Below are 25,149 nucleotides of genomic sequence, written 5' to 3' on the forward strand. Positions count from 1 at the left end.
AAAATTTCCAAAAGCAGTGTAAGATATTTGTAACAACACTAAAATAAGCCTGTGATTTTCCCCTAGATTTTCCGACTCACAGAAATCTTAAAAAAACAGAGTTGGTAAGCGATGTTTCCATTGATATGGGTTTAGCATTGCAACGGAAAACAATCCCTTGAAGTTTATGGTTCTTATGGAAGTAAAGACTATAGTAGAAGTACTGACCTAATGTAAACCCTTTCCAAAATGACTAAGATGGTCCTTTTGAGGTTCATTTCTTCAGTCACACTAGTCTCTACTCAATTTTGGCTTGGTGTATCATGTAATCTACCTTCTGCTGGTTTTAAGTTTTGTTTAAAATTTTCACTTTTTGGGTATTTTTTTTTCTTTTTCCACTTCGTCCTCGATCTTACGATACATTTTTACATCCACTATTGACAGCAATTTTGTCTACTAATCCTTTTAACAATATTAGTAACAATACTAGTTTATTAAAATAGTAGGAATGTAGCCAACAACCTAATAAATCCTTAAATAACAACTTTGGTCAAAACCAAGCACTATTTTTGAAAGGCATGGACACTATCTGAACCAAACGACGGAAAATTAGTTATTATATTCTTCAATTAAGAACAGGACTTCTGATTGTTTACTTTTGCTCGAATTGTACAAGCTAGGAGGCAAATCCCTTGCTTAACCATCTTGGTACTGCTGCGACTACCTGTCTCGCTGTTTACTGACACACAAACAACGCGAAGGTATTTAGGTAAGATAAACCTGAATTTTTCGTGGCAGACCAGTCTTTCGACAAGAGCAAAGTCAATTGCTGACTGAGGTATGTTGAACTCAGTGAGAAGTTAACTAGTAGTTATATTTTAGTTAAGAGATGAGCCCTCTACGTCGGATTCCTCTGTTCCGTAAGTAATTTTTTTTAAGTAGTTTCAAGTTTAGGTGAATGTTGGGCATCAAAAGAATTATAGCTAGTCTGTGATTTGGAGGGATTTATCAGCCAAATGATAGCTTATCAAATTTCCTCTCGGAATGTATAAATTTTGGTAGCAGTTTAGTTGTTGCCCACTTCAGAAGGGAACAATATAATAACATAATTATCACTTCGATACATTCAAAAAATGTATATAGAACAGATTTTCAGAGTCGCTTCGTGCTTAAGCATAATTTCCCTCTCCCTCCTAATGGTTGGACAGAGCCCTAGGATACAAATAAAAGTGGTAACACTCTTATTTATGGTCTATTCTGGGTAAATTTTGCGTTGGTCATATTATTGACTTACGAATAAAGTGAACATAACACTCGTGTCTTTTTTAAAACTCTTTATGAATATAATAATTATTTTTTTCTCAACTTCAAATTTCAGCCCTTTTTGAGCTCTTGAAAATGACCAAAATATTTCTAGGTTTTTGGGTATATTAAAATAGCATAACCTAACCTAACGATTCTACACCTTCTTCCGTCGGCTTTCATATTTTCGATATTTTGTTGAAAACGCAATCAATAATGCGAAGAACAAAAAATTTACCCTCTTCTGAATTAAACACTATAATAAGAATGAGTAATGGCATTTGATTCTTCAATCAACACTGTTTTCAAACATAATGATCGCTACCGTGACAATTGCTTCAGCCCCCCCCCATCCCACTAGGGACAGGTATAGCCTTAGGCTACATACAAAACTTCGCTGACTTACTTTGTTTCTAATATTTGTTCGTACTTATTCCTCATAAGCTGCTTGCTCATTATACAAAATAATACTGATCCGGAAAATAAGACAAGAACAAAATCAGACCAAGTTTATGGATAGTCTAAGGTTTTATTTGACTGCATTAAACTGCTAAACGCTAAAGTTTTTTACTGTTTTAAAAAGAAGAGTTGAGAGAAAGAGTCAAACTTTAGCGTAAAGAGCGGGGCGTTGATGAGGAAGAAGCTCCTTTCATATACGATGTAATTTCTGTTCGTTTTAAGTTTTAATGTCGCTCCTTACTTTCAGTTAAAAAACTTGTTTTTTTACTAAATATTTGGAAAGAGCGCTGAATGGGGAGTTAAAATGGCACTAATTAAACCCCAAAAGTTTGTTGACTTTTTTTAATTCCTCATTTTGAGCCAACTTTTGGCGAGAAAGAAGTTTAAGATATCTATAAACCAACAGAATCAGCAGTCAAGTTTACTTATTGGGCCAAAACTTATTGTGTAGAAGAAAAAGAAGAAATAAGCCATTCGATTCCCCATTCAATGTTCGTTCCAAATATAACAACCACTGCCGTAACAATTCCTCCCTCCCTAAATTGGTTTTCACACTTTAGATTCTAAACCGAAAAAAAATTTACAAGCAAAAACGAGCAGAAACGAAAAAGAATTATTAAAATGGAATTAATCATATATTTAATTGCCAAGGACAGTGAAAAAGAAATTTGACGAATTTTAAAGCGAAGAAAAATTAAAATGAATAATCAAGCCAAGCAAACAGAATTTATGGCACACAGGAATAGGGCTTTTGCCCCTCCTAAAACCTCTAAATGTCAGAGGGTCATTTGCGCCTATTGAAAACATAATAAGTTTAAACAATCCCTCTTTAATTGTATAAAATTGAAACATGAAAGCGGCAGAGACATCCAGGAATCAATATTATTTTGTTTTTGTTGTTGATGTTTTGACAAATCAAAAACACTGTTCAAAATACACAAGGTTATCAGTAAAGAGTAAATGACACTCAGTCCCACTTAGCAGTGTCTGGTTTCTCTGCGTATAGTGTGACCATTCCTTCTTTTTCCTATTCATTTTGGGTTTCAATTATTCATTCATTGTAATTTATATTCGCTGAGTTTCGGTTATTCTTTTATTTTATTTCTGCTCGGGTTTGGTTGGAATTCGCTCTTTGGCTTTTATTTGAAAATCTTCTTTTTGGAAAAATTAAAAAATTAACTTTAAGAAAGATTTTCCAGTAGAAGTCCCATTTATGACCTGTAATAGTACTGATTTACTTTTGCCCAACTGCGTTAATGGCCCAAGCTACGTTATCGCAATGGCATACGTTACTTCTTTTCGTATTTTTTAAAAATTTATTTTTAAATTTATTTAAAAATTATTTTTAAATAAATAATATTTAAAATTTTCTTAAAATTTTTTCAAATTTATCTTGAAAAATTTAGATATATTTTCAAATTTCATATTTTCGTATTTTTCAAATTTATTTTGCGACTATTATGTCAATAATTAAGATACAAGCACTTTAAGACGGTAACGTGGTAACCACAAACCGTTTGCTTCTACACAATACATTGTACATGTGTGTTGTAATACAGGTGGAATATTCTAGATTCCTTATTTTCATCATTTTTATGTATCTTGATTCCCCTTTCGCTGCTCGATTTTCTATGTGGGGAGAGTTTTTTTTAGGGAGAATTGTCAGGGGGATTCTCCTCTGAGGTGATTTTCAGGGGGGATGGTTTTGATGAGAATAATTTTCTGTGGGGGATTTTCCAGGGGCTATACGCGAGACCCGATATTGTGTGGACTCTTTGTATCTCTAGGAACGAATGCGCCAACACGCGGCACTAGTGCCTCTGAAACTGCGAAGCTCCTTTAAGGGTTCTTTGTTATTCCTTTTTTTCTTTTTAATCACTTAGCTATCTCAGAGTTTTCGCTCAAAAGTGTTATGGGATTCATAGGATCATAATTGTTGTTTCCGTCGCAAAATGGCAAAAATACAATTTCGACGAGGCATCCTTTTTGCTACTAAAATGGGCACCGAAACTTTGAATTTCAGTTGAGATCAGTCCTCCCTTGACATTCTAAGACCAATATTATGATACAATCACCCCTTGGGAAAACAAGCAAATATTATAATTAAAAAAACGCATCTGTGATCGATCTTCTCGGGAATTAATTTTTAAAAAACAAGGTTTTTCGACTGAAAGTAAGGAGCAACATCAAAACTTAAAAGAAACAGAAATGGTTAAGTATATGAAGGGGGTCGCCCCTCATCTATCCCTCGATCTTTACGCCAAAGTTCGAATTTTGTCTTGATTCTTTAAGAATGACCCCTGAATCACAAAGGCCGTTTAATTAAAATACATATTTTTTTTTAAAGAACTAAAAAAAAAATTTCTGCGTAAAAAGCAAAGTATTGACAAGGGGGCGACCCGCTTCATATCCGTATTAATATTTGCTCGTTTAAAGTTTTAATGTTACTCCTTACTTTCAGATGAAAAAATTTGTTCTTTAAATTTATTTTCTGATCTTTTATTTAATAATGCTGGGAAATCTGGCTCGCCCTCCATGGAAAATTCCGTCGCCCGATGAGCAATTCCTCCTTGAAAAATCCTTTAAATTACCCACTTCACTCGACCCCCCCACCAGAAACATACCCCATGAAAACTTCTATATACTTCCCAATAATCAATGCTGAAAGTAAACAATGGGCGAAGTTCATAACTTAGAGCCCTTCCCCTAGGACTGTGGGAGAGGGGGTAAGTCATCCTTGAATTCAGAGCTATTAGATTTATTGACTATGTTGAACAAATGGCTATCTAAAAATTTCGATCAGACGGCTTGGGGGGTGAGCGTGGGAGGGGGATAGTTGCCGTTCAATATTTTCGTTCACTTAAAAAGGGCAATAGAGCTTTTGATTTCCGATCAAATAAGTACTCTCCCGCTCTTCTACGATCAGATGTTTGATATCATTGACCCTGAAAAAAAACAAACAAAAAAAAAACAAAAAAAAACAAAAGAACACACATCCGTCACCTTTCTTCTGGCAAAACATACAAAATTCCACATTTTTGTATATAGGAGCTTTAAACATTCTCTGGTGTGCTGTATATTACGAAATGGCCAAACAGTTCGTGGTAACAAACTGTAAGTAAGGAGTAACCCGGCTCAGTAGTAACCAAAACTCTAAAAAACGGAATTCTCGGGATAACACTTCCCGATGGTGTTTCTAGCAGTATACTCATCTCCGTTATTCCTGGTCTTGTTGAGGCCAGCCAGATCGGCTCTTCTCATACATTCCGTTTAGAATTCCTTGATTCCGCTGCACTAAAATCTGCCATCGCTACAGGTCTGCGCTTGGGTTACGAGTCTTAAAATATCGGAATACAAGGAATTGCCCAGACGGTGTCTTAGATGCCAAAGTATCCATCATTCGTTAGCTCACTGCCCATGTGCCCCGAATGAGATGAAGTGCTCTAAATGTTCTGGATGCCATTCCAATACTAAAGACAATCCTTGCTTAGAGGCTCCGAAATGTGCCAACTGCGGCGAAGCTCATGTTTCCTATAGTATGAATTGCCCAGTGATAAAACGCGCTCTGAACTCTGCTCCAAAATGAACCAAGCCACTATTTTAAGTTTTGCTTCTCTTAATATTAACGGCACAAAAGACAAAGACTTGTTAATTAATGAATTATTAGTCCATGACATAGTGTTCTTGCAAGAACATCTTTTGACCAAATCAAACGTTTCTAGCCTGAAGCGATCTTCTGTCCACCATTTCTTTTCGCAAGAGGCCAAGAAAACTAGAGGCCGCCCTTCCGGTGGCCTAGCAATTTTTTTCCGTTCCCCATCAAAGCCCTCTGTGATTCATTGTGATGATAACATCTTAGCGATTCAATGTGACAGTACCGCCTTTATAAACGTTTACTTACCTTGCGATCGACGTTCTATAGCATCGTTCACATCTTTCGCTAAATGGTGCTCCAGTTTAAAGTCTCTACTTGAAAGTCTACGTTTGAAAGACCTAAATTGGGTTTTAGCTGGTGACCTTAACTGTGACATTCTTGGTACCTCCGATAGATCAATCCTCTTGCTAGAATCCCTTCCTAGCATATATCACGTCGCAGTTAAGAGCCTCCCATTCACGTATATTCATAACAGAGGCTGTTCAAAATCGAACCTGGATCACGTGATCTCTTCCAGTTCCAGCTTAATATCATCGATTGTCAGGGTGGACGAAGAGAAGATTGACGACGATCACCTTATTCTTAGCTGTAATTTGTCCTGTGAGCTATCTGGCAAAATACTTTCGGCTCAGCCGAAGTGGCATACGAAGTTGAATTGGGATCGTGCTAATGTCCCACTATACCTTGCTACGCTAACTGCTTTACTCTCGACCATAAAAGTGCCATATCACCTGCTGCAAACGTCAGTTTTCTTGCCTTCAAGTACAGTTGACCTAAATTTCTATTATTGTCAAATCGTCCATTGCCTTAAATCAGCTTCCAAAGCTGCAGTGCCTGTGGATAAAGTTAGGATTGGTACAAGAAAGCCTAATTGGAACGTTGATCCTGAAGTAAAACGTGCTAAGCAAAAAGCCAAATTTTGGCTACGTATGCGGATATCATGTGACCGACCATCTTCCGGAGCTGTTTTCTCTGTGAAACAAAAGTGTAAACTTGAATATAAGGCCAGTTTGAAGAGGGCACGCTTGAATGCATGGCCAGGCCCCACAGATAAGGCCTCCTGGAATAAGGTTATTAATAGTGAGAAATGTTCTCCATCTACCCTATCTTGTCTCCAGCTAGTTAATTTTGTTGATCATTATAAGCGTGTGTTCAGTGTATTTAATAGTTTTCTTCAGTCTTTTTATTATAAGTTGCTTAAACCGCTTTTACCATACCGTCTCCTGCAGGCTCATGTCCAGCCTGTAGCAGTATCTGAAATTCGCCGGGCTTTAAGAAAAATTAAGCGTTCAAATAGCCTTGATAGTGACGGCCTTTCTTACCGATTTTTTGCTTATGATTGTCCTGCTCTACTTAACCATCTACAAATATTTTTCCAGTCTTGCTTAGCACAGTCGCTTGTTCCTGATAGTTTCCTTTGTGGCCGTGTAACGTCTATTCAAAAGCGAGGCAAGGACCCCACATCATGTGTGAATTATCGTCCCATTACAGTATCGTGTTTCTTAAGTAAGTTGCTTGAACATTTGTTACTACCAGAAATTGAGTCGAATTGTGATTTTACGCCTTTTCAATTTGGTTTTCGGAAAGTTTCGGTTGCTCCCATGCACATAATGTTTTAAGCCGACTCATGAAAGATGCCGTAAAAGCTAAAATGTCTTTATACTGTCTTACTGTTGATATTTCTGGAGCTTTCGACAATATTGTGCACTCTCAGGCTCTATTTTCCCTTGCGTCTTCAGGTGTTAATCCTTCCGTACTAAGTTTATTGTCTTCTTGGTATTCAAAGTCTAAAATTCAAGTTACCTGGAATGGCCAAATATCTGACCCAGTAAAAATTAATAAGGGAGTTCGGCAAGGTGCCGTATTGTATCCTAGTATATTTAAATGCGTGCTTGCATCGTGCCTGCGTCCCCTTAGAAGTTCTGTTTTTTACGGTAGTACTGGTTTGTCTTCTATTGCATATGCAGATGACGTTCTTCTTGTTGCCCGGACTCGCCGTGGATTGCTTTCTAATTTTACTATATTAACCAATGAACTATCTAAGATTGGACTGTCAGTTAATGCGTCTAAATGCGAGTTTATTTGTTTTAATAGCCCTTATGCGGTCGCTCAATTCGTTACTGGGACTGCAGTTCTACCATGTTCTTCTTTAGTTAGTTGGCTTGGTCTGTGTTTCGGCCCAACACTTTCCGCTACCTGTTCATCCCTAGTGAATCAAGCCGTGAAAACCCTACGCGTCGCTTACGGAAAAATATCCCCAAACAAAAGCCGTTACAACCGCAACGGTTTTTGCATGATTTATAATGCTTATTGCGCCCCTGTGCTTTTGTTTTTATCAGGCATGGCTCATCTGTTCCGTAAGAAAGATCGACATACTCTACGTACGGCTTATTTCAGATACTGCAAATTCCTCCTCCGGCTTCCTAGATGGCACCGAAACAAAAAAATAATTGCTCGATTTGGTTTAGTAGATGTGCCTTCTCGGATTCGGTCTTCCAGTGATGATTTATGTAAAAAGACTGTCAACTTTATTCACGTTTATGACCCTCTGCAGCCTTTTTTCCATATTGATACTGGTTGATTAGTCCATATTGTCTTTTGTTAGTTTGAATTTTGTTTTTCTTCACTGTTTATCGTATTTATTTATATTTATTTATAATACTCCGTACTTTGTGTTTTTTTATACTTTACGGGTAATAAAGTTCATTCATTCATTCATTCATATCAATAGATTCATCAAAAGAATCAGATTTTTATGATGATTTCAAATATATAAGTTTACCCATCAAAAGTTAGGACCCTGAGAAGATTTGCCTTATTTTCAAAAAAAGGGGGAAACACACACTAAAAGTCATGGAATTCTAGTGAAAACGACAACATCAGATTCAGCGTATCAGAGAACCCTACTGTTGAGGTTTCAAGCTCCTATCAGCCAAAATGTGGAATCTTGTATTTTTTTCTATAAGAAGGATTGCGGATGCGTGTTTAATTGTTTTTTGTTGTTTTTGATTTTTCCCGAGGGCGATCGTATCGATCCAGTCACTAGAATATCGCGATAGGAATCATTCGAACGGAAATCAAAAGTTCTAGTGCCCTTTTTAAGAGATTAAAAAAATTGGAGGGCAACTAGGCCCCCTCCCAAGCTCATTTTGTCCCAAAGTCACCCGAAATTTTTTTCTGAAATAGCTATTTATTCAGCATCGTCGAAAAATCTAATACCTATGTCTTTGAGGATGACTTAATCCCCCACAGTCCTCGGGGAGGGACTGCAAATCGAGAAGGATCTCTCCATGAAGGAACTTTTCCTTTGGGGGAAGGATCTCTCCATGGAGGAATTTTTTCTCCGGGGGAAGGATCTCTCCATGGAGGAATTTTTTCATTGGGGAAGATAATTTTCCCGTGAAAGGGGCGCTGAATTTCTCAGCATTATTTAAAAAACAATCAGAAATCAAATAAAAAAAACAAGTTTTTCAACTGAAAGTAAGGAGTAACATTAAAACTTAAAACGAACAGAAATTGTTAATTATATGAGGGGTTTCAACCCCTCTTTAATACCTTACTCTTTACGCTAAGTTTTCAAGTACTTTCAAATTTGTTCTAACTAAGCGGACTTTGTGACTCAGGGGTCATTCTGAAAAAGATGGAACAAAATTCAAATTTAAGCGTAAAGAGCGAGGTATTGACGAGGGGAAGAACACCCTCATATACGTAATAATAAATAAAATCAAACAGTTCGTGGTAACGAACGGTAAGTAAGGAGTGACCTGGCTCAATATTAAACGAAATTCTAAAAAACGAAATTTTGATACCAATAGTTACATCAAAAGAAATGGATTTTTGTGCTGATTTCAAATATATAAGTTCCATCAAGTTTAGTCTTATTCATCAAAAGTTACGAGCCTGAGAATATTTGCTTTATTTTCGATAAAAGGTGTAAACACCCCTTCAACGTCATAGAATCTTAACGAAATTCATATCATTATATCCAACGTATCAGAGAACCCTACGGTAGAGGTTTCAAGCTCGTATCTTCAAAAATGTGGAATTTTGTATTTTTTGCCAGAAGAAAGATCACGGATGCGTGTTTATTTGTTGTTGTTTTGTTTTGTTTTTTTCCAGGGGCGATCGTATCGACCCAGTGGCCCTAGAATAGCGCGAGAGGGCACATTCGAATGGAAATTCAAAGTTCTAGTGCCAGTTTTATGTGACCGAAAACATTGGAGGGAAACTAGGCCCCCTCTCACACTCATTGTTTTCCAAAATGTACCCGATACAATTTTTTAGCCATTTTTCTGAAAAAGCTATTTGTTCAGCATAGTCGAAAAATCAAATAACCATGTCTTTGAGGACGACTTAATTCCCCACAGTCCTCGGGGAAAGGCTTCAAGTTGTGAACTCTGGATACGGTTTCCTATAGTATGGTTATTGGGAAGTATACAGACATTTTCAGTGGGGTGTTTTTCTGGTTGAAGGGTGTCAGGGGGAGAATGTTACTTGGGAGGATTTTTCCGTGGAGTAATTTTTCATGGGAGAAGGGAATTTTCCATGAAGAGGCTGCTGGATTTCCCAGCATTATTTAAAAAAGATCAGAAATTAAAAAGAAAATGTTTTTTTCAACTAAAAGTAAGGATGAACATTAAAGACGAACAGAAATTATTAAGTATATGAGAGGGTTCGCCCCCTCGTCAATACTTCGTTCTTTTTGCTAAAGTTTTTTGAGGACTTTCATAAGAACTATCTATTCTAATTAAACCCTCTGTGATTCAGGGGTCATTCTTAAAGAATTGGAATAAAATTCGAACTTTAGCGTAAAGAGCGAGGTATTGACGAGGGACTAACATCATCATATACGTAACAAAAATAGACGAATATAGAAGTCGTTACACAAGTAAATTCGTAAATTACGTATATTTATTATTAATAAAAACGCTCTTAAATAAAATTAAAAGTTCTGGTGTCCTTTTAAAGTAACCCAGAAAACTAGAGAAAAATTCCCCCTAGGACCCCCCCGCCCTTCTTTTCTCAAAATTGTCCGATCAAAATTTTGAAAGCCATTTAGCCAAAAAAGAAAGGAAAATTAATATGCAAATTTCATTTTAATTATTTATGTACGGTGAGTCTAAATCAAAACCTGGATTAATTCAAAATATTCAGAAAGTGAATAAAAGAAGAAGTTTTTTTTAAACCGAAAGTACGACGCGACATTAAAACTTAAAACGAACAGAAATTATTCCGTATATGAAAGTGGCTGTCCCCTCCTCAACGCCTCGCTCTTTACGCTAAAGTTTGACTCGTTATAATAACTCTATTTTTTTAAACAATAAAAAACTTTAGCGTGAAGAGCGAGGCGTTGACTAGGGGATAACCACTTCCATAAACGGAATAATTTCTGTTCGTTTTAATTTTTAATGTCGCTCCTTACTTTCAGTTAAAAAAGCTTTTTTTTATTTAATTTTCATTAAGATCACTTGATGTTTTGGGGGTGTTGTTCCTCTTTTTTTTTTTAAAAAGGCAGATTTTCTCAGGTTTGTAACTTTTGATGGGTACGATTAAATTTGATGAGTTATACATATTTTGAATAAGCATCAAAATTCGATTTTTTTTCTTGTAACTATTGTTATCATGACACTGTTTCTAACAGTTTCGGTTACTATTGATCCGCATCGTTCCTTACTTACAGTTCGTTAACACGAACCGTTTGAAATGCAAAATTTCGTATTTTTGTTGATGAGGGGCTTGAAATACTCTTCACAGGGTTACCTGCTATGTGGAATGCGAAGGTGTAATTTTTCACCGACGTAACTCCTCCTAAATGGGGTGTTTTTCCTCTTTTTCAAAAACCAGGCGTATTTTATCATGCTCTTACCTTTTGACGGATAATGGTAAAAGTGGTGTATTTTACACATTTAAAGCCAATCATAGGCAGCGCAATAGCACTACCTAAGTAAAGACCGAAGTGGGGGCTATGTATTATTTATTTATTTTTTTTACCAAAGCCCTTCGTATGGAAAGAGTTGATGTATAAATCTGGGGAGGAGCTGATTCGATTGGAAATTGAAATTTTCAGCATCGTTCTTAAGAGTCAAAAGTGATTAGAGGGAAACCAGCCCCCCCCCCACTTCTAATGCATTACTTTCCCAAAATACATCCAATAAAATGTTTTGATAGCCATTTTGTTCATCATAGCTGGAAAGTTTAAGAACTATGTCTTTGGGTAAATGTTTCGGCACGAAGGGCGTCAGCCTTACGCCTTTTAATTTCTGTTCTTTTTTTTTTGACTCAGCTATTTATTGTAATTTATGCTCATTTTGGGTTTCATTTAATTATTGATAGTCATTTAAGGTAGTTCTACGCTTGAAAAATTATTTGACTTGATTTCTGCTCCATCTTTGATTTAAGGTCAATCTCCGAGGTTTGAAGCCAATGCTATTTTCCTATAGCAGTGAAATGCGTATTAACAGCAGACACGAGCAGATTCTTTGATGAAAAAATTATTGTGGCTTTATTGAAAGCTTTAACATGAATAGGCCGAACAAATTTGCATTTTTATTCTTTAGAGCTTCATAAAAAATTAATTAGTGGGGACACCTCTAATTTTTAAAAGTAGTAATAAAATTACTTTTGGAAGATGTAGAGAATTGTAAAGTAGCCTCTCGATTTGCCACAAGATTTCAAAATTTTTGGCCGTGAATTTTTTTTTTATTATCATCAGTTTCCTTTAAAATTTGCCATTTAAGATATTCTTCCTTTACTATTTAAAAGAGTTGTACTAATCATACAGCCCAAAGATTCTTAAGTTTGTAGTTATGAGAGATGATTTTTAGCAATAATTCTTAGTATTCAAGATTTTCTCCTTTCTCATTGGCTTAAGCACTCCTTAAGGGGTTTGCCAGAATATCATTAAGAATGTTGACATCTCCTTATTATTACGACCAGATTTAAAAGGAAGTTGAAAACATGTATAATTGGCAACAACACCTTGAGGCAATATCATTTTTAACACCTCATACGAATGGGAATTTGTTAGGTTACACGGCTGTTACAAAGCAGATAAAATTATTGGCCTTTAAAAGTAAAGAAACACCGATTGTAGGCCTATAAAATGTATGAACATTATTTTTAAAAAGAACATCATTCTTAAAAACACATCATTTTAAACATTATTGGCCTTTAAAAGTAAAGAAACACCGATTGTAGACCTATAAAATGTATGAACATTATTTTTAAAAAGAACATTATTCTTAAAAACAAATCATTTTAAACATTATTGGCCTTTAAAAGTAAGGAAACACCGATTGTAGACCTATAAAATGTATGAACTTTATTTTTAAAAAGAACATTATTCTTAAAAACACATCATTTTAAACATTATTGGCCTTTAAAAGTAAAGAAACACCGATTGTACGCCTATAAAGTGTATGAACTTTATTTTTAAAAAGAACAATATTCTTAAAGACACATTATTTTAAACATTATTGGCCTTTAAAAGTAAAGAAACACTGATTGTAGGCCTTTAAAATGTGTGAACATTATTTTTAAAAAGAAAGTTATTCTTAAAAAGAACATTATTCTTAAAAACACATTATTTTAAACATTGTCGGCCTTTAAAGGTAAAGAAATAACGATTGTAGGCCTATAAAATGTATGAATATTATTTAAAAAAAAGAACGTTATTCTTTAACACATTATTTTAAACATTATTGGCTCTTAAAAGTAAAGAAACGCCGATTGTAGGCCTATAAAATATACGAACATTATTTTTTTTATCTAAAGTTGTAGGATATTCGTCCATTTTAGTTCCACGGGATCTCATTTTATTCCCAATAGTGCCGTATCTTAGAATATTTTGGTTTTTCCCCAACATCTTACATAGTTGACGATTTATAGGCTCGTTCATAAATGACTGATTACCCCGGTTTGGAACCGCGGTAATCATATACTTTGCTTTACAGAGTAATGCATATAATATTAAATTAATGTCATTTAAAGTCATATGTTCTTGAAGGTACATAATAAACATTGGGCAATCTTGCCCTGGGGTCATAAATACAGGTAAGGGAGGAAGGAAACCTCTTAGGGGTATTTAATAAATTTTTGAATCTACTTATATTTATATACTATTCGTCAAAAACAAGAGCTAAGAGCTCATATGGCACTTGTGACGAGCTCAAGAAGAGCCAAGAGCTCATGTGATGTGAGCTCTAGTAAAATTCTAAGAATCAATAGCTTGCTTTAAGAGGAAAATCAAAGGCTTAATGCCGGTCGGGATTTAAAATGAGAGTTTTAAAGCACAAGATCCTTCTAAATATCAAATTTCATTAAGATCTGAACACCCGTTCGCAAGTTACAAATACCTCATTTTTTATAATTTTACCGAATTACTCCCCCCCCCCAATCCACCAAAGAGAGCAGATCCGAGCCGGTTATGTCAGTCACCTATCTTGGACGTGTGCTTATTCGTTCCACCAAGTTTCATCCTGATCCCTCCGCTTTAAGCGTTTTCCAGTATTTCCGCCCCCCCCCCTAATGACACTGGATCTGGTAGGGATTTAAAATGGGGGATCTGGTTTTCGAGGTCCTTCTAAATATGAAATTTCATTAAGGTACGATCGCTCTTTCATAAGTTAAAACACCTAATTTTGTGTATTTTTTAGAATTAACCCTCCCCCCCCAAATCCCCTAAAGAGTGCAGATCCGTTCCGGCTATGTCAATCCCGTTTCTAGGACTTGTACTTATTTTTACCATCAAGTTTCATCACGACCCCTATACTCTAAGTGTTTTCTGAGACATGATATCCTTGGAAATATCAAATTTCAATAAGGTCCAATCTCTCCTTCGTAAGTTGAAAATACCTTATTTTTTTATTTTTCAGAATTAACCCTCCTCCTCCCAACTCTCCCGAAGAGAGCAGATCCGTTCCAGTTGCGTCAATCTCATATCTAGGACTTACGATGGTTTTTACCACCAAGTTTCATTCCGATCCCCCCACTCTATGCGTTTCCCATAATTTTTGCCCTTCCAGTTTCCCCCCAATATCACCGGATCCGTTCGGAATTTAAAATAAGAGCTATGAGACACGATATCCTTCCAAACATCAAATTTCATTGATATCTGATGACTCTTTCCTAAGTTAAAAATACCTCATTTTTTCTAATTTGTCAGAATTAACCCTTCCCCTCCCCAACTCCCCCAAAGAGAGTGGATCCGTCCAGTTACGTCAATCTCGTATCTACGATATTTGCTTATTCTACCCACCAAGTTTTATCCCGATATCTTCACTCTAATCATTTTCCAAGATTTTTGGTTTCCCCCTCCGCCTCTGGCTACTGTCACCGGATCTTGTCAGGGTTTGTAACAAGAGTGCTAAAGCACAAGATCGTTCTAAATATGAAGTTTCATTAAGATCTTATCACCCGTCCATAAATTACAAATACCAACTCTCCCAAAGAGTGTGGATCTGGTCCAGTTACGTCGGTTACGTATCTTGGATGTGTGCTTATTGTGTTACTTTGACCTATGTTTACATATAGCAATGGCTACTGGGAAGTGTACAGACGTTTTCAGGGGGATTTTTTTGGTTTAGGGGGGAGATTTGAGGGGGGAGGGTTACATGGGAGGATATTTCCATGGAGAAACCTCTCATGGAGGAAGTGAATTCCAATTAAGGTGGCGCAGGATTTTTGAGCATTATTTGAAAAAACAATGAAAAAATAAATATGAAAAGTTTGTTTCTACTGAAAGTAAGGAGCAGCATTTAAAACGAACAAAAATTATTATGCATATCAGGGGTTTACCTTCTCGTTATACCTCACTCTTTACGCTAAAGTATTTTTAGTAATTTCAACTATTTATTCTACGGTCTTTGTGATTCAGAGGTCATTCTTAAGGAATTGGGACAAAATCTAAGCTTTAATGTAAAGAGCGAGGTATCGACGAGGGTTGAATCCCCTCATATACGCAATAAAAACATACGGATATAGAAGTTCGTTGCGTAAGTTCATTCGTAATTACGAATATTTTTTACCAATGAAAACATTGGTAAAAAATTAAAAGTTCTAGTTGCTTTTTAAGTGATCAAAAACTTGGAGTGCAACTAGGCCTCCTCCCTCGCTCCTTTTTCTCAAAATATTCCGATTAATTGCAATTAATTCATGTGCAAATTTCGCTTTAATTATTATGTGCGGAGAGCCAAGATCAAAACATGAATTAATTCAAAAGCGTCCAGAAATTAAATAAAAAAAAACAAGCTTTTTTAAATGAAAGTAAGGAGCAACATTAAAGCTTAAAACGAACAGAAATTACTCCGCATATGAAAGGGGCTTTTCCTCCTCAACGCCTCACTCTTTACGCTAAAGTTTCTTACTGTTTTAAAAATAAAGTTAATAGAAAGAGTCAAACTTTAGCGTAAAGAGCGGGGCGTTAGGAGGAAAAGCCCCTATATATACGGAGTAATTTCTGTTCGTTTTAAGTTTTAATGTTGCTCCTTACATTCATTTACTTTCAGTTACTGAAAAGTTCAATGATCCAAATTCACTGAAAAAAGAAGGTACTGAACTGATAATCAGCCAGGTTTATGATTCAATCACGCTCGAGTTTAATCCATAGTTTGCAAAAATTGAGCAGGCTCTACTAGGTAGTCTGAGATTTCAAATTGAAAATTTGGACGAGAGAATTGGTCGAATAGAAAAAAAGCTTGATAATTATGATCAAGAGTCCATGCTTGAAAGCCTTGTATTTCATGGGTTAAAGTAGTTACCTGGTGTAGACACTCATACGACGATATCTAACATTATAAATAGCAAAATGTCTGTGCTGGGCCCTTTACTTTATTTAGTTTACGTGAACATGATGCACGTTTATCTAAAGGATACATATATTACTAACATTATTGCTAACAAAATTTGCAAAATCTGCAGATAATTTAATAGCAAAAGCTCTTATTACTCTCAAAAGATTAGAGATGTTTACGAGTTTAGTTTGCTGTGTGTGAATGTAAAGAAAATTTTTTACTGACATTCTGTGGAGTGGGTGATTCTGTTGATGTATTTAGTAAAGTTCTATTTGGTGAAAAACCTATTTTACAAGCTATATCACTGCGGTACCTCGGCTTCCATATTGATTTTAATCTATCGTAGAAGCATCATAGCGACATTATCTCCACCAAAGTTGCACTTGGAGTTGGCATCCTCAAAAGATTGAAGCATATTCTGCCGGAACATACTCTTCGCACGATATATTTTGCAATAATCTACCCATATATCATACGGATGTTTAGTCTGGAGAAGCAATTTTTATGTTAATTACAAGCTAAATGGTTTTCTCATAGTTTTGATCGGACGATTTCGGTAAAAAAAGGGGGTGGGAGAGGAGGCCTAGTTACCTCCCAATTTTTGGTTACTTAAAAATACAACTAGATTTGTTTTATTTTTTTACAAACGTTTTTGTTAGTAATATACATACGTACATTACGAATTAGCTTATGCAACGAACTTATATAATTGTATATTTTTATTGTGAGGGGGTTTGCCCCCTCGTCAATACCTCGTTCTTTACAATAAAGCTTGAATTTTGTCCTAAATCTTTCAGAATGACCCTTGAATCACAAAGGCCGTAGAATAACTAGTTAGAGTTACTAAAAATACTTTAGCGTAAAGAGCAAGGTATTGTGGAAGAGATGAACCCCCTTATATAAGTAATATTTTATGTTCGTTTTAAGTTTTAATGTTGATCATTACTTCCAGTTGAAAAAAAAAATAATTTTCTCATTGTCTTTTTGTAAATGATGCTAGAAAATCCTACGACCCCTTCATGGAAATTCTCTTCCCTCATGAAAAATCCCTGCATGGAAAGATCCTCCCACTTAACCTGCTCCCCCTCCCAACCCACCCTAAACCCAACACAAAAAAAGTCCCCCCCCCCAAACGTCTGTACACTTCATAATTAACAACTATTATGTGTAACAATGGTCAAAGTTTATAAGTTGCCGCCCCTCCCCCGGGAACTGTGGTGGATTTAGTCATCCCCAAAGACATAGTTATTAGGTTTTTGACTAAGTTAAACACAATGGCTATCTCAAAATTTTGATCCGGTGACCTTGGAGAAAAATGTGTGTTGGAGGGGGTCTTGGTGCTCTCCAATTTTTTGGTCACTTAAAAAGGACACTATAACTTTTAATTTACGTTAGAATGAACCCTCTTGCGACATTCTAGGACAACTAGGTTGATACGATCACCCCTGAGGAAAAAAAAAAAAAAAAAAAAAGTACGCACCCGTTATCTGTCTTCTGGCAAAAATACAAAACTCCACCATTTTTATGATAGGGGCTTGAAACTTCTACAGTAGGTTTCTCGGATATGCTGACTCTGATGGTGTGATTTTTTTAAGATTCTGTGACTTTTAGAGGGTATTTCCGCCTATTTTCTAAAATAAGGCACATTTTCTCAGGCTCGTAACTTTTGACCGGTAAAACTACACTTTATGAAACTTATATATTTAAAATTAGTATTAAAATGCAATTCTTTTGATGTAACTATTTGTATCAAAACTTTGTTTTTTAGAGTTTTGGTCACTATTGAGCCTAGTCGCTTCTTACTACAGTTTTTTACCACGAACTGTTTGAAATAGTAACTTGTAAATGAATAAAAGTAATACATTCTACTATAACGTTGAGATAGAACTTACTAATGTCTCAGGTTTTCCCGTCCCTTTTTTGTTTTTGTATTTTTTTTCTGCCCATCGTGAAAATTCAAATGCTAAACTGTTATCTGACTTGTAATCAACCAAATTCAAATGGTCAGCTGTTACCAATTAGACATGTGAAAAATCTAAATTCCCTTTAAATCCGGTCTTAATGTTCAGGGAAATTCAACAGTCTTTAGATATTCTGGTACAACCCTCAAGGAGCAATTAAGCCAATGAGAAAGGAGGAAATCTCGTAACGTATTTCAATGTTATTGGAAATAGAATTTGCTTTCAACCTAGGAGATTGACCTTAATATAGGTCTTTAATTTTTTGTGAAAAATTTCTTTTGTGGCAGAAGTTTTTTGAGAAAATTTCCTGTCTGTGCTTATGACTCCTTCTCCACCTCCGCTTTTTTAAAAGTAAAGACAAAATCAAAATTAAAGCTGGAATCGAACAGTAATTATCCAATATAGGACAATAACAATGAAAAGGAAAATATATAAGCTTTACTCTGTCTAGCTAACTCGCCATGCACAAAGCTCACGAACTCGAATGATATGAATTTAGGTAACAACTGGTTTAAACTAGTGAGAAAAACCTAGCTATTTCAGGCTTTTAGGGAGATAGAAAGAAAGAGAAAGGAGAGAGAGTGTGTGAGAGAGAGAAAAGGAAATATCTACTGTAACCATACAATTACATGCACCTCGAGAGATCTGGAAGATCCTCTGCACTCAAACTGAGAGCTTCACTGCAAACTTTACTGCAAAGTTCATAACAAGTACAGCCCTTCCCCTAGGACTGTGGGAGAGGGGGTAAGTCATCCTTGAATTCAGAGCTATTCTTGGTGAATTCTTGGTGACGCATGCCCATTATAAATGGCCTTCGATTATAAAGTTAGTGTATGTTTGTTTGTGGCTCTATATATAGGGTTAGTTGAACGGAAATTTCCAAATTGCAAACATTAACCGTCTACAAACATCAAAAGGTTTTTATTGGTGTTCTTACAGACATGGCAAAATCTGTCCTTGGCTTTGCTTGGTTTATGTCATCTACATTGCAGATGAATTTCTTTTTCATGCTTGAGATTCCAACTGGTGCTAGTCGAGGAGGTTCAACCAAGTGCTATTTCCAGCTCATTTTTCTAATTTTTCTATTAGTATTTAAGGTCCCTAATTCATTAATACTTTTAGCCATGATCAGCTCTCTTCAGCATACTGAGCTTTAGAAAAGTTATGTATTTAATATATGTACTACGTTTCAGGTAACTCAAGGTTACGTCCCTTTTTGGCTTCCCTAGCAACGGGTGCTCTATTTGGATTTATGTTTTCATTTTATGTTGTTGGTGTGTCAAGACGGTATAACCTTGTTCAAAAGGAGGATAAAGAAAGGCAAGTTAGGAAGTTTTCTGAAATTTAGTGAAATAAAAGTAATAGCTATTAAGCCTACGGGACTATGGGTTTTGCAAGCTGTTAGTCCGTGTTTGGCCTGTTCATATTTAAACGGTTATATAAATATCACGGAAGTTTGGGAGATTTTACTAATCAGCAATATTACTTATATAAATTGAGTTTGTTATCCGTATAATAGGCCCTATTAACTTTAATATTGAAAATGTAATCCTAAAATTATTCCACTTGTCACTGCTTCGGGAGTAGGCTACAACCTTACATTTGCTATTCGTCTTTCATTAGACTAATCTCGTTTTGCGGTCATCCACACTCGCACATATAACAGCCATTATAAGAATACCAAGATTCTTCTGACCTATCTTTTTAGCGTCTGGAGATCTAAATTCAATGCATCTTGGAAAGCTGTTTCTAAGCTGAGATCAGTTAGTAGAGAGGGCCTAGTTCGGTATTTATCTGTCATAGCCACCACACGCAAGTTCTTGATCTTACAGAACAGGTTTCTTTCTGTAGTTTCTTTCAGCTCGGTTTGAGAGTGTGTATATAAACTGCAATATAGGCATATTTTAATTAAATATTTTAGTTGGAATTTTGGTTAGGTTAGGTTTGGTTACAAACCATTTAATATAATGCGTTCTGGTGGCCTGATTTTCATACTTCTCTATTGCAGTTTCCATCATTTTGTTACTAAAGTATTTTTTTCATTATAAGTAGCTGTATTTCATTAGAATTAACCCAATTTTTCTCCTTGAGTGTGGTGTCTATAGATAAGTACCCTTATATCCTAAAGTTTCCCCTCATTTATAGGCGGGGGATAGACTTAGCTTGAGATGGTTCTTAGGCTTGGAAAGTCAGACAAGTTATTTACCAAAATTGTTAGCAACACAATCTGCTACATCGTGTTTGATATCGCTAATAATACTTCAAAAATGATGGTGAACATATTTCCTACACCCTATCCTGCTCATGTCTTTAACTTTAGCCACCTCCGAAAAACACATCTGAGACTTCAGTTTGTTTCTTTAAACATCACAAAAGTCTAGTGTGACAAGTCTGCATTTAAAAATACGATCGCAGCTTCCCATCGGCTTAACTAAATGTAGCCTGTAAAGTAAAGCTTCCCAGTAGGTATAAGAGGCTTATCACTTACTTACTGATGTCACAAAGAAGGCACATGCAGGGGGACGAGGGAAGAGTTTGTACTTTCCAATCAGGATTGGAGTTAGACTTGATCAGTACCCTTCCTTAGACAATGAAAGTCATTTCATCAAAGACGAGAAAATCACAGCGAAACAACTAGGTCCTAATAAAAAATTGCACCAAGAGATTCAGTGTGTCTGGAAGTCTAATAATTGGCATTTTAATACCTTTTCAAAAGTAGCTAGACAATTTCTGTTCCTCAGTAGCTCAATATTGCTTATCTTGCTCTTTCTCCTTGCAAAGTTGCTTGTTTAGAATCAGCAGATGTAATAGAAGGGACAATGTTAATTTAAAAAGAAAATATTATGTATAATATCTTTTCGCCTTAAGACTTGTATTTCTGGAATTTAATGGTACGTGCGGCTTTTAGGTATTTAAATACTAATATAGCTGGCAAAGATACCATTAGCTGGCAAATAAGTCACACATTTTGAGTATTTCTATAAGCGTTGTATTCACCGGATCGCCACACTCAGGCTTATCTTGGTATTCCGCCAGTTAGATGACGTATTAGCTCCTTTCATTGGAAAATAAAATTTACACCTTTGCGAACTAGTTTTGTGTCCACTGTATACATAGTCGGCTAGAAAAAAACTTACAATGACTGCTTTGGGTTTTAAATCCTCCATTTGTTTTGGATGTTTCTCGTTTTGAAATTGTGCTGCTGCATCAAGATCAAGGGCCGAAGAAGAGATACAGGCGCTGAACTACCGCGAGGAACGACACTCTGTTCATTTAAAGGTCTTCATCTTTTTTTGTTTTTTTTTCCTCCTTTTTAAAGCTCATATATTTTGAGTTTAAAAGTACTTAGATAGCTTAGGGTATTTATCGTATCAATATTAAACAGTAGCAAGAATTCCTATACTCTCCATTAAAGATTTTTGAAACACATCAGTCACACACCTGTCTTCATGATTCGGCCTTCTTTAATATTTATGCTGTGCTAGCAACTGAATCTCTGACGTATTGATAACTTCCGTTTCCGGGCGCTGTGATGTGTCCCATTTCTGAACCAAATTTTCGCTGTTTAATATTTAACCTGTCATGGTACAAGACTGGTAAACCGGTTGTAAGGTATTTGCTTCTGTATAATATTAATAGAATACTTTAAAAGTTGATCCTTGTCGACTTGGATCCTCTCGACGAAGAATTTAAAGTTGCTTTGTATTGCAGGGAATGGCGTTTTCGATCACTGGAAACCTTAAACTGTTGACTGTAGACAACAATTATTTTCCGGCCAGCTAAAAGCTATGACTGGTCTATGATGATAGTATTTTTGACCGAGAAAGATCACTGCAGTTGGAGTAATTTTTTGTTCTTAAGAAAACAATCGACTCGCTCCTAGTGATTAAACATAAATATTAACCTTATCTTAAGCCTCACCGTAAGATAACCAAAGGCTACTTCTGAAGAATATTACACACACTTTAAAGAGCTGAAAGTAAAAAAAAGGACAAAGGGCACCGTAGAACTTATTTTTTTGCTCCTCTTGGCAGAAAAGGACTAGACCTTCTCGCTATGGCTAATAATTTTAAACTCTATCAATCTAAAATAGGGGTTGCAATAGCGTATGATATAAATGTGCTAAAAGAGTTATTACTAATCTTCCTCTGTAAGGTAGAAAAAATTTATATTATAGTTTAGTAGTGCTTCATTTCAAGCGATACTTGAGTGTGTTTCTATTGTTTAAAATTGTATAAACTATAGTGTTCATATTACGTCTGGCTAGACCTATAGTTTCCTATGGAATAGTTTCCTATGAACTTATTCTTCTATTTTTGTATGCTGCTCAGCTATTAAAACGATTTTGTTGAGGCGGGGGGTAAAATAACATTATATTTAATTGGTGAAAGACCGTCGACAGCCTTAAGCATTATTTTCATATTTTTTGCAGGCCCCTTTAAGATTTTTGGGCTCCTAAAATATCATTATATTTTCCTGGGTTTGCTTTTTTTTTCTATAATCCTGCAAATATAAGGAAACATTAGGGTGAGAGGCTTCAGATTTTTTTAAAGTTTTACTTTCGCTCCTTTATTTCCATTAGAGAAACACTGCTTTCTGCTTAATCTGCTCTAGATAAAAAAAAATACACGCTCTACAGCAAAAATCCTAGTAAGTGAAGATAAGTGCGGTGGATCTAAAGGATCCATAAGACAAGCTCACTGGAATATTATTGTATTATTAGCTCAGCTCTCTTACACCCTGAGAAGGTGTGTGGAGAAGAGCAAGTAGGGTGAGAACACAATTTATGGATTGAAAGGTGTATGTGATACTCTATAATATTTTTATTTCAATTCTATATTATTTAATTCTTTTAATTTATATATATTTTTTCTTTAAATATTTAATTATTTATTATAATTTTATTTCTTTAAATATCAATAATTCAATTTCTTTAATATCTTTAATTCTTTAATTATTAATAATTAACAATTTAATTTCTTTAAATATTTATTTTTTCTTTAAATATTTAATTCTATAATATTTTAATTCTATACTATTTCTGTAATATGATACTGCCAGTGTTTATGATAATGTCTGCTTCTCCATAGTATAAAATAATATAACGCATTACCTGAATAAGGGCCCCGGATATTGTTTGCTCCAGTCTTTGGAATAAATAGGAACTTCATACTGGAGCCACTCTCTTATCCGCTAAGATCACACATCTGCTTTTTTTTTTATTCAGAGGGAGTAAAGGCCTAATATTTTATACTGCTTTTATTTACCACTTTTTGACCAAAAAAATATTTCCAGCTTCAGTGAAGTTCCCACAGGAAAGAGCGGCTCATACCCAGTTTTTACACTAGCCCCAGGTTTTGAACAAACGAATCAAACAGGAAGAGAATGGAGCCGTTATCGTATGTATTACTTTCTCTTTTCTTTCCTCTGAAGAGGTTTGTCTATTTGTCTTTTTTTTTTCAATGCTGGTCTATCAAGCCGGTGGTAGTAAAATCTCGCGACTAAGTTCAATTTAACCGAGATCTTGTGTTGTGATGGCCTTTTTAAATACCACAAGAGACTGTTCCCCAGGAAAGCGCCGATTTCTACCATACTTTTGTCTCTAACTGACAAAAGAACGGAGTCAGTTAGAGATCCAGTTAGGATTTCTAACTGAGATCCTAAGATGTAATGGCAGGAAAGTGCCAGTTTCTGCCATTATTTTGTCACAAAATAAAATTTTGACCCTCCAAAAGGGCAGAATTGCTTATCAAGAGGAGCTCTAAAATAGGCTGAGATAGATAAGTTTAGAGCTATTAGAATGGTATATGCATAGCCTGATTCCACAGGAAATAGTCTGATTTTTCTAAAAAGAAATTTCCGCAAGGCCAAAATGGTTGCCTAATTAGGGCCAAATACTACCAAATTAAAGATCCTTCCTACGTAAATTCCGTCCCCACTCTTTACGTTATAAAGTGTTTTTTTCTTCTAAAATACTTTTTGAATGCTTTCACTAGGCTACAGCAGTATTTCTTTTGTATATAGAGCAATGGCTGAGTCAATAGTAGATCTTCGTATTTAGTAGATAAATCTGATTTGTTTTAACTTTTGACTTTTAATTTAAATGTTCATTAAAAAAAATGATCGAACGGTTCATGGTAAAAAACTGTAAGTATTGAGCGACTAGGCCCAATAGCAATCGAAATTCTAAAGAAAGGAATTTTGATAACAATAGATACCTCTAAGTAATTGGCTTTTTGCGCAGATTCCAAACAAATGAAATTCATTAAGTTTAATTTTACCAATCAATAGCTGCTATCCTAAGAAAGTTTGCCTGATTTTCGGAAAAGGGGGAATACCCCGAAAAAGTCAAGTGATTTCGTTGAATATCACAGTATCGAACGCAACATATCAGAGAACCCTACTGTTGAGGTTTCAAGCTCCTATATTTTAAAATGGGGAATTTTGTGTTTTTTGGGGCAGAAAAAAGATCGCGGATGTGTGTTTATTTGTGTTTTAGTTGTTTCTATTCAGGGGCGATCATACCGAACCAATGATCCTAGAAAATTGAAGGATAGCTCGTTCGAAAGTAAATCAAAAGTTCTATTTCCTGTATTAAGTGACCAAAAAGATTGGAGAGCAATAAGCCCTGCTCCCCGACCTTTTTCTCCAAACACATCTATTTGAAATTTTAAGATAGCCATTTCATTCAGCATAGTTTATAGCCAGTAATTATGCTTCTGGTGATAACGTGGCCCTCCTTAGCCCCTTGGGAAAGGGCTATTAGTTACACAATTTGCCCGTATTGTTCACATGTAGTATATGTTATTGGAAAATGTACGGAAAATTCTAGGGGTGACTTTCTACAGAGAGGAGGGAATTTTCACAGGGAGAGTTTTCTTTGGGGAGGAAAGTTTCTGGGAAGTTTTTATAGGAGAAATGCTAAAAAGGAGAGGGAAGGGATGGAAATTTCCTGGCATTATTTAAAAAACGATCAAAAATTAAATTAAAAGAATTAGTTTCT

The 25,149-nt window shown here is 35.5% G+C and overlaps 1 protein-coding gene across 2 annotated transcripts in view; it reads left to right on the forward strand.

Annotated features, from left to right (window-relative positions):
* The first annotated feature begins 695 nt into the window (after positions 1 to 695).
* The window catches only part of LOC136037162 (glycoprotein-N-acetylgalactosamine 3-beta-galactosyltransferase 1-like), an 84,109-nt gene continuing 59,655 nt past the window's right edge, over positions 696 to 25,149 (forward strand). Inside the window, exons 1-3 of one of the 2 annotated variants that reach the window (XM_065719697.1) lie at positions 696 to 817; positions 19,340 to 19,466; positions 23,442 to 23,545. In XM_065719697.1, coding sequence (XP_065575769.1) covers positions 19,399 to 19,466; positions 23,442 to 23,545 — 172 coding nt within the window. In that variant the 5' untranslated portion in view covers positions 696 to 817; positions 19,340 to 19,398. Of the gene's footprint in view, positions 900 to 19,339; positions 19,467 to 23,441; positions 23,546 to 25,149 lie in introns of both variants that reach the window. The other variant, XM_065719696.1, reaches the window with a different exon arrangement.

This window comes from Artemia franciscana, chromosome 16, assembly GCF_032884065.1.
Source record: "Artemia franciscana chromosome 16, ASM3288406v1, whole genome shotgun sequence".
NCBI lineage: Eukaryota > Metazoa > Arthropoda > Branchiopoda > Anostraca > Artemiidae > Artemia > Artemia franciscana.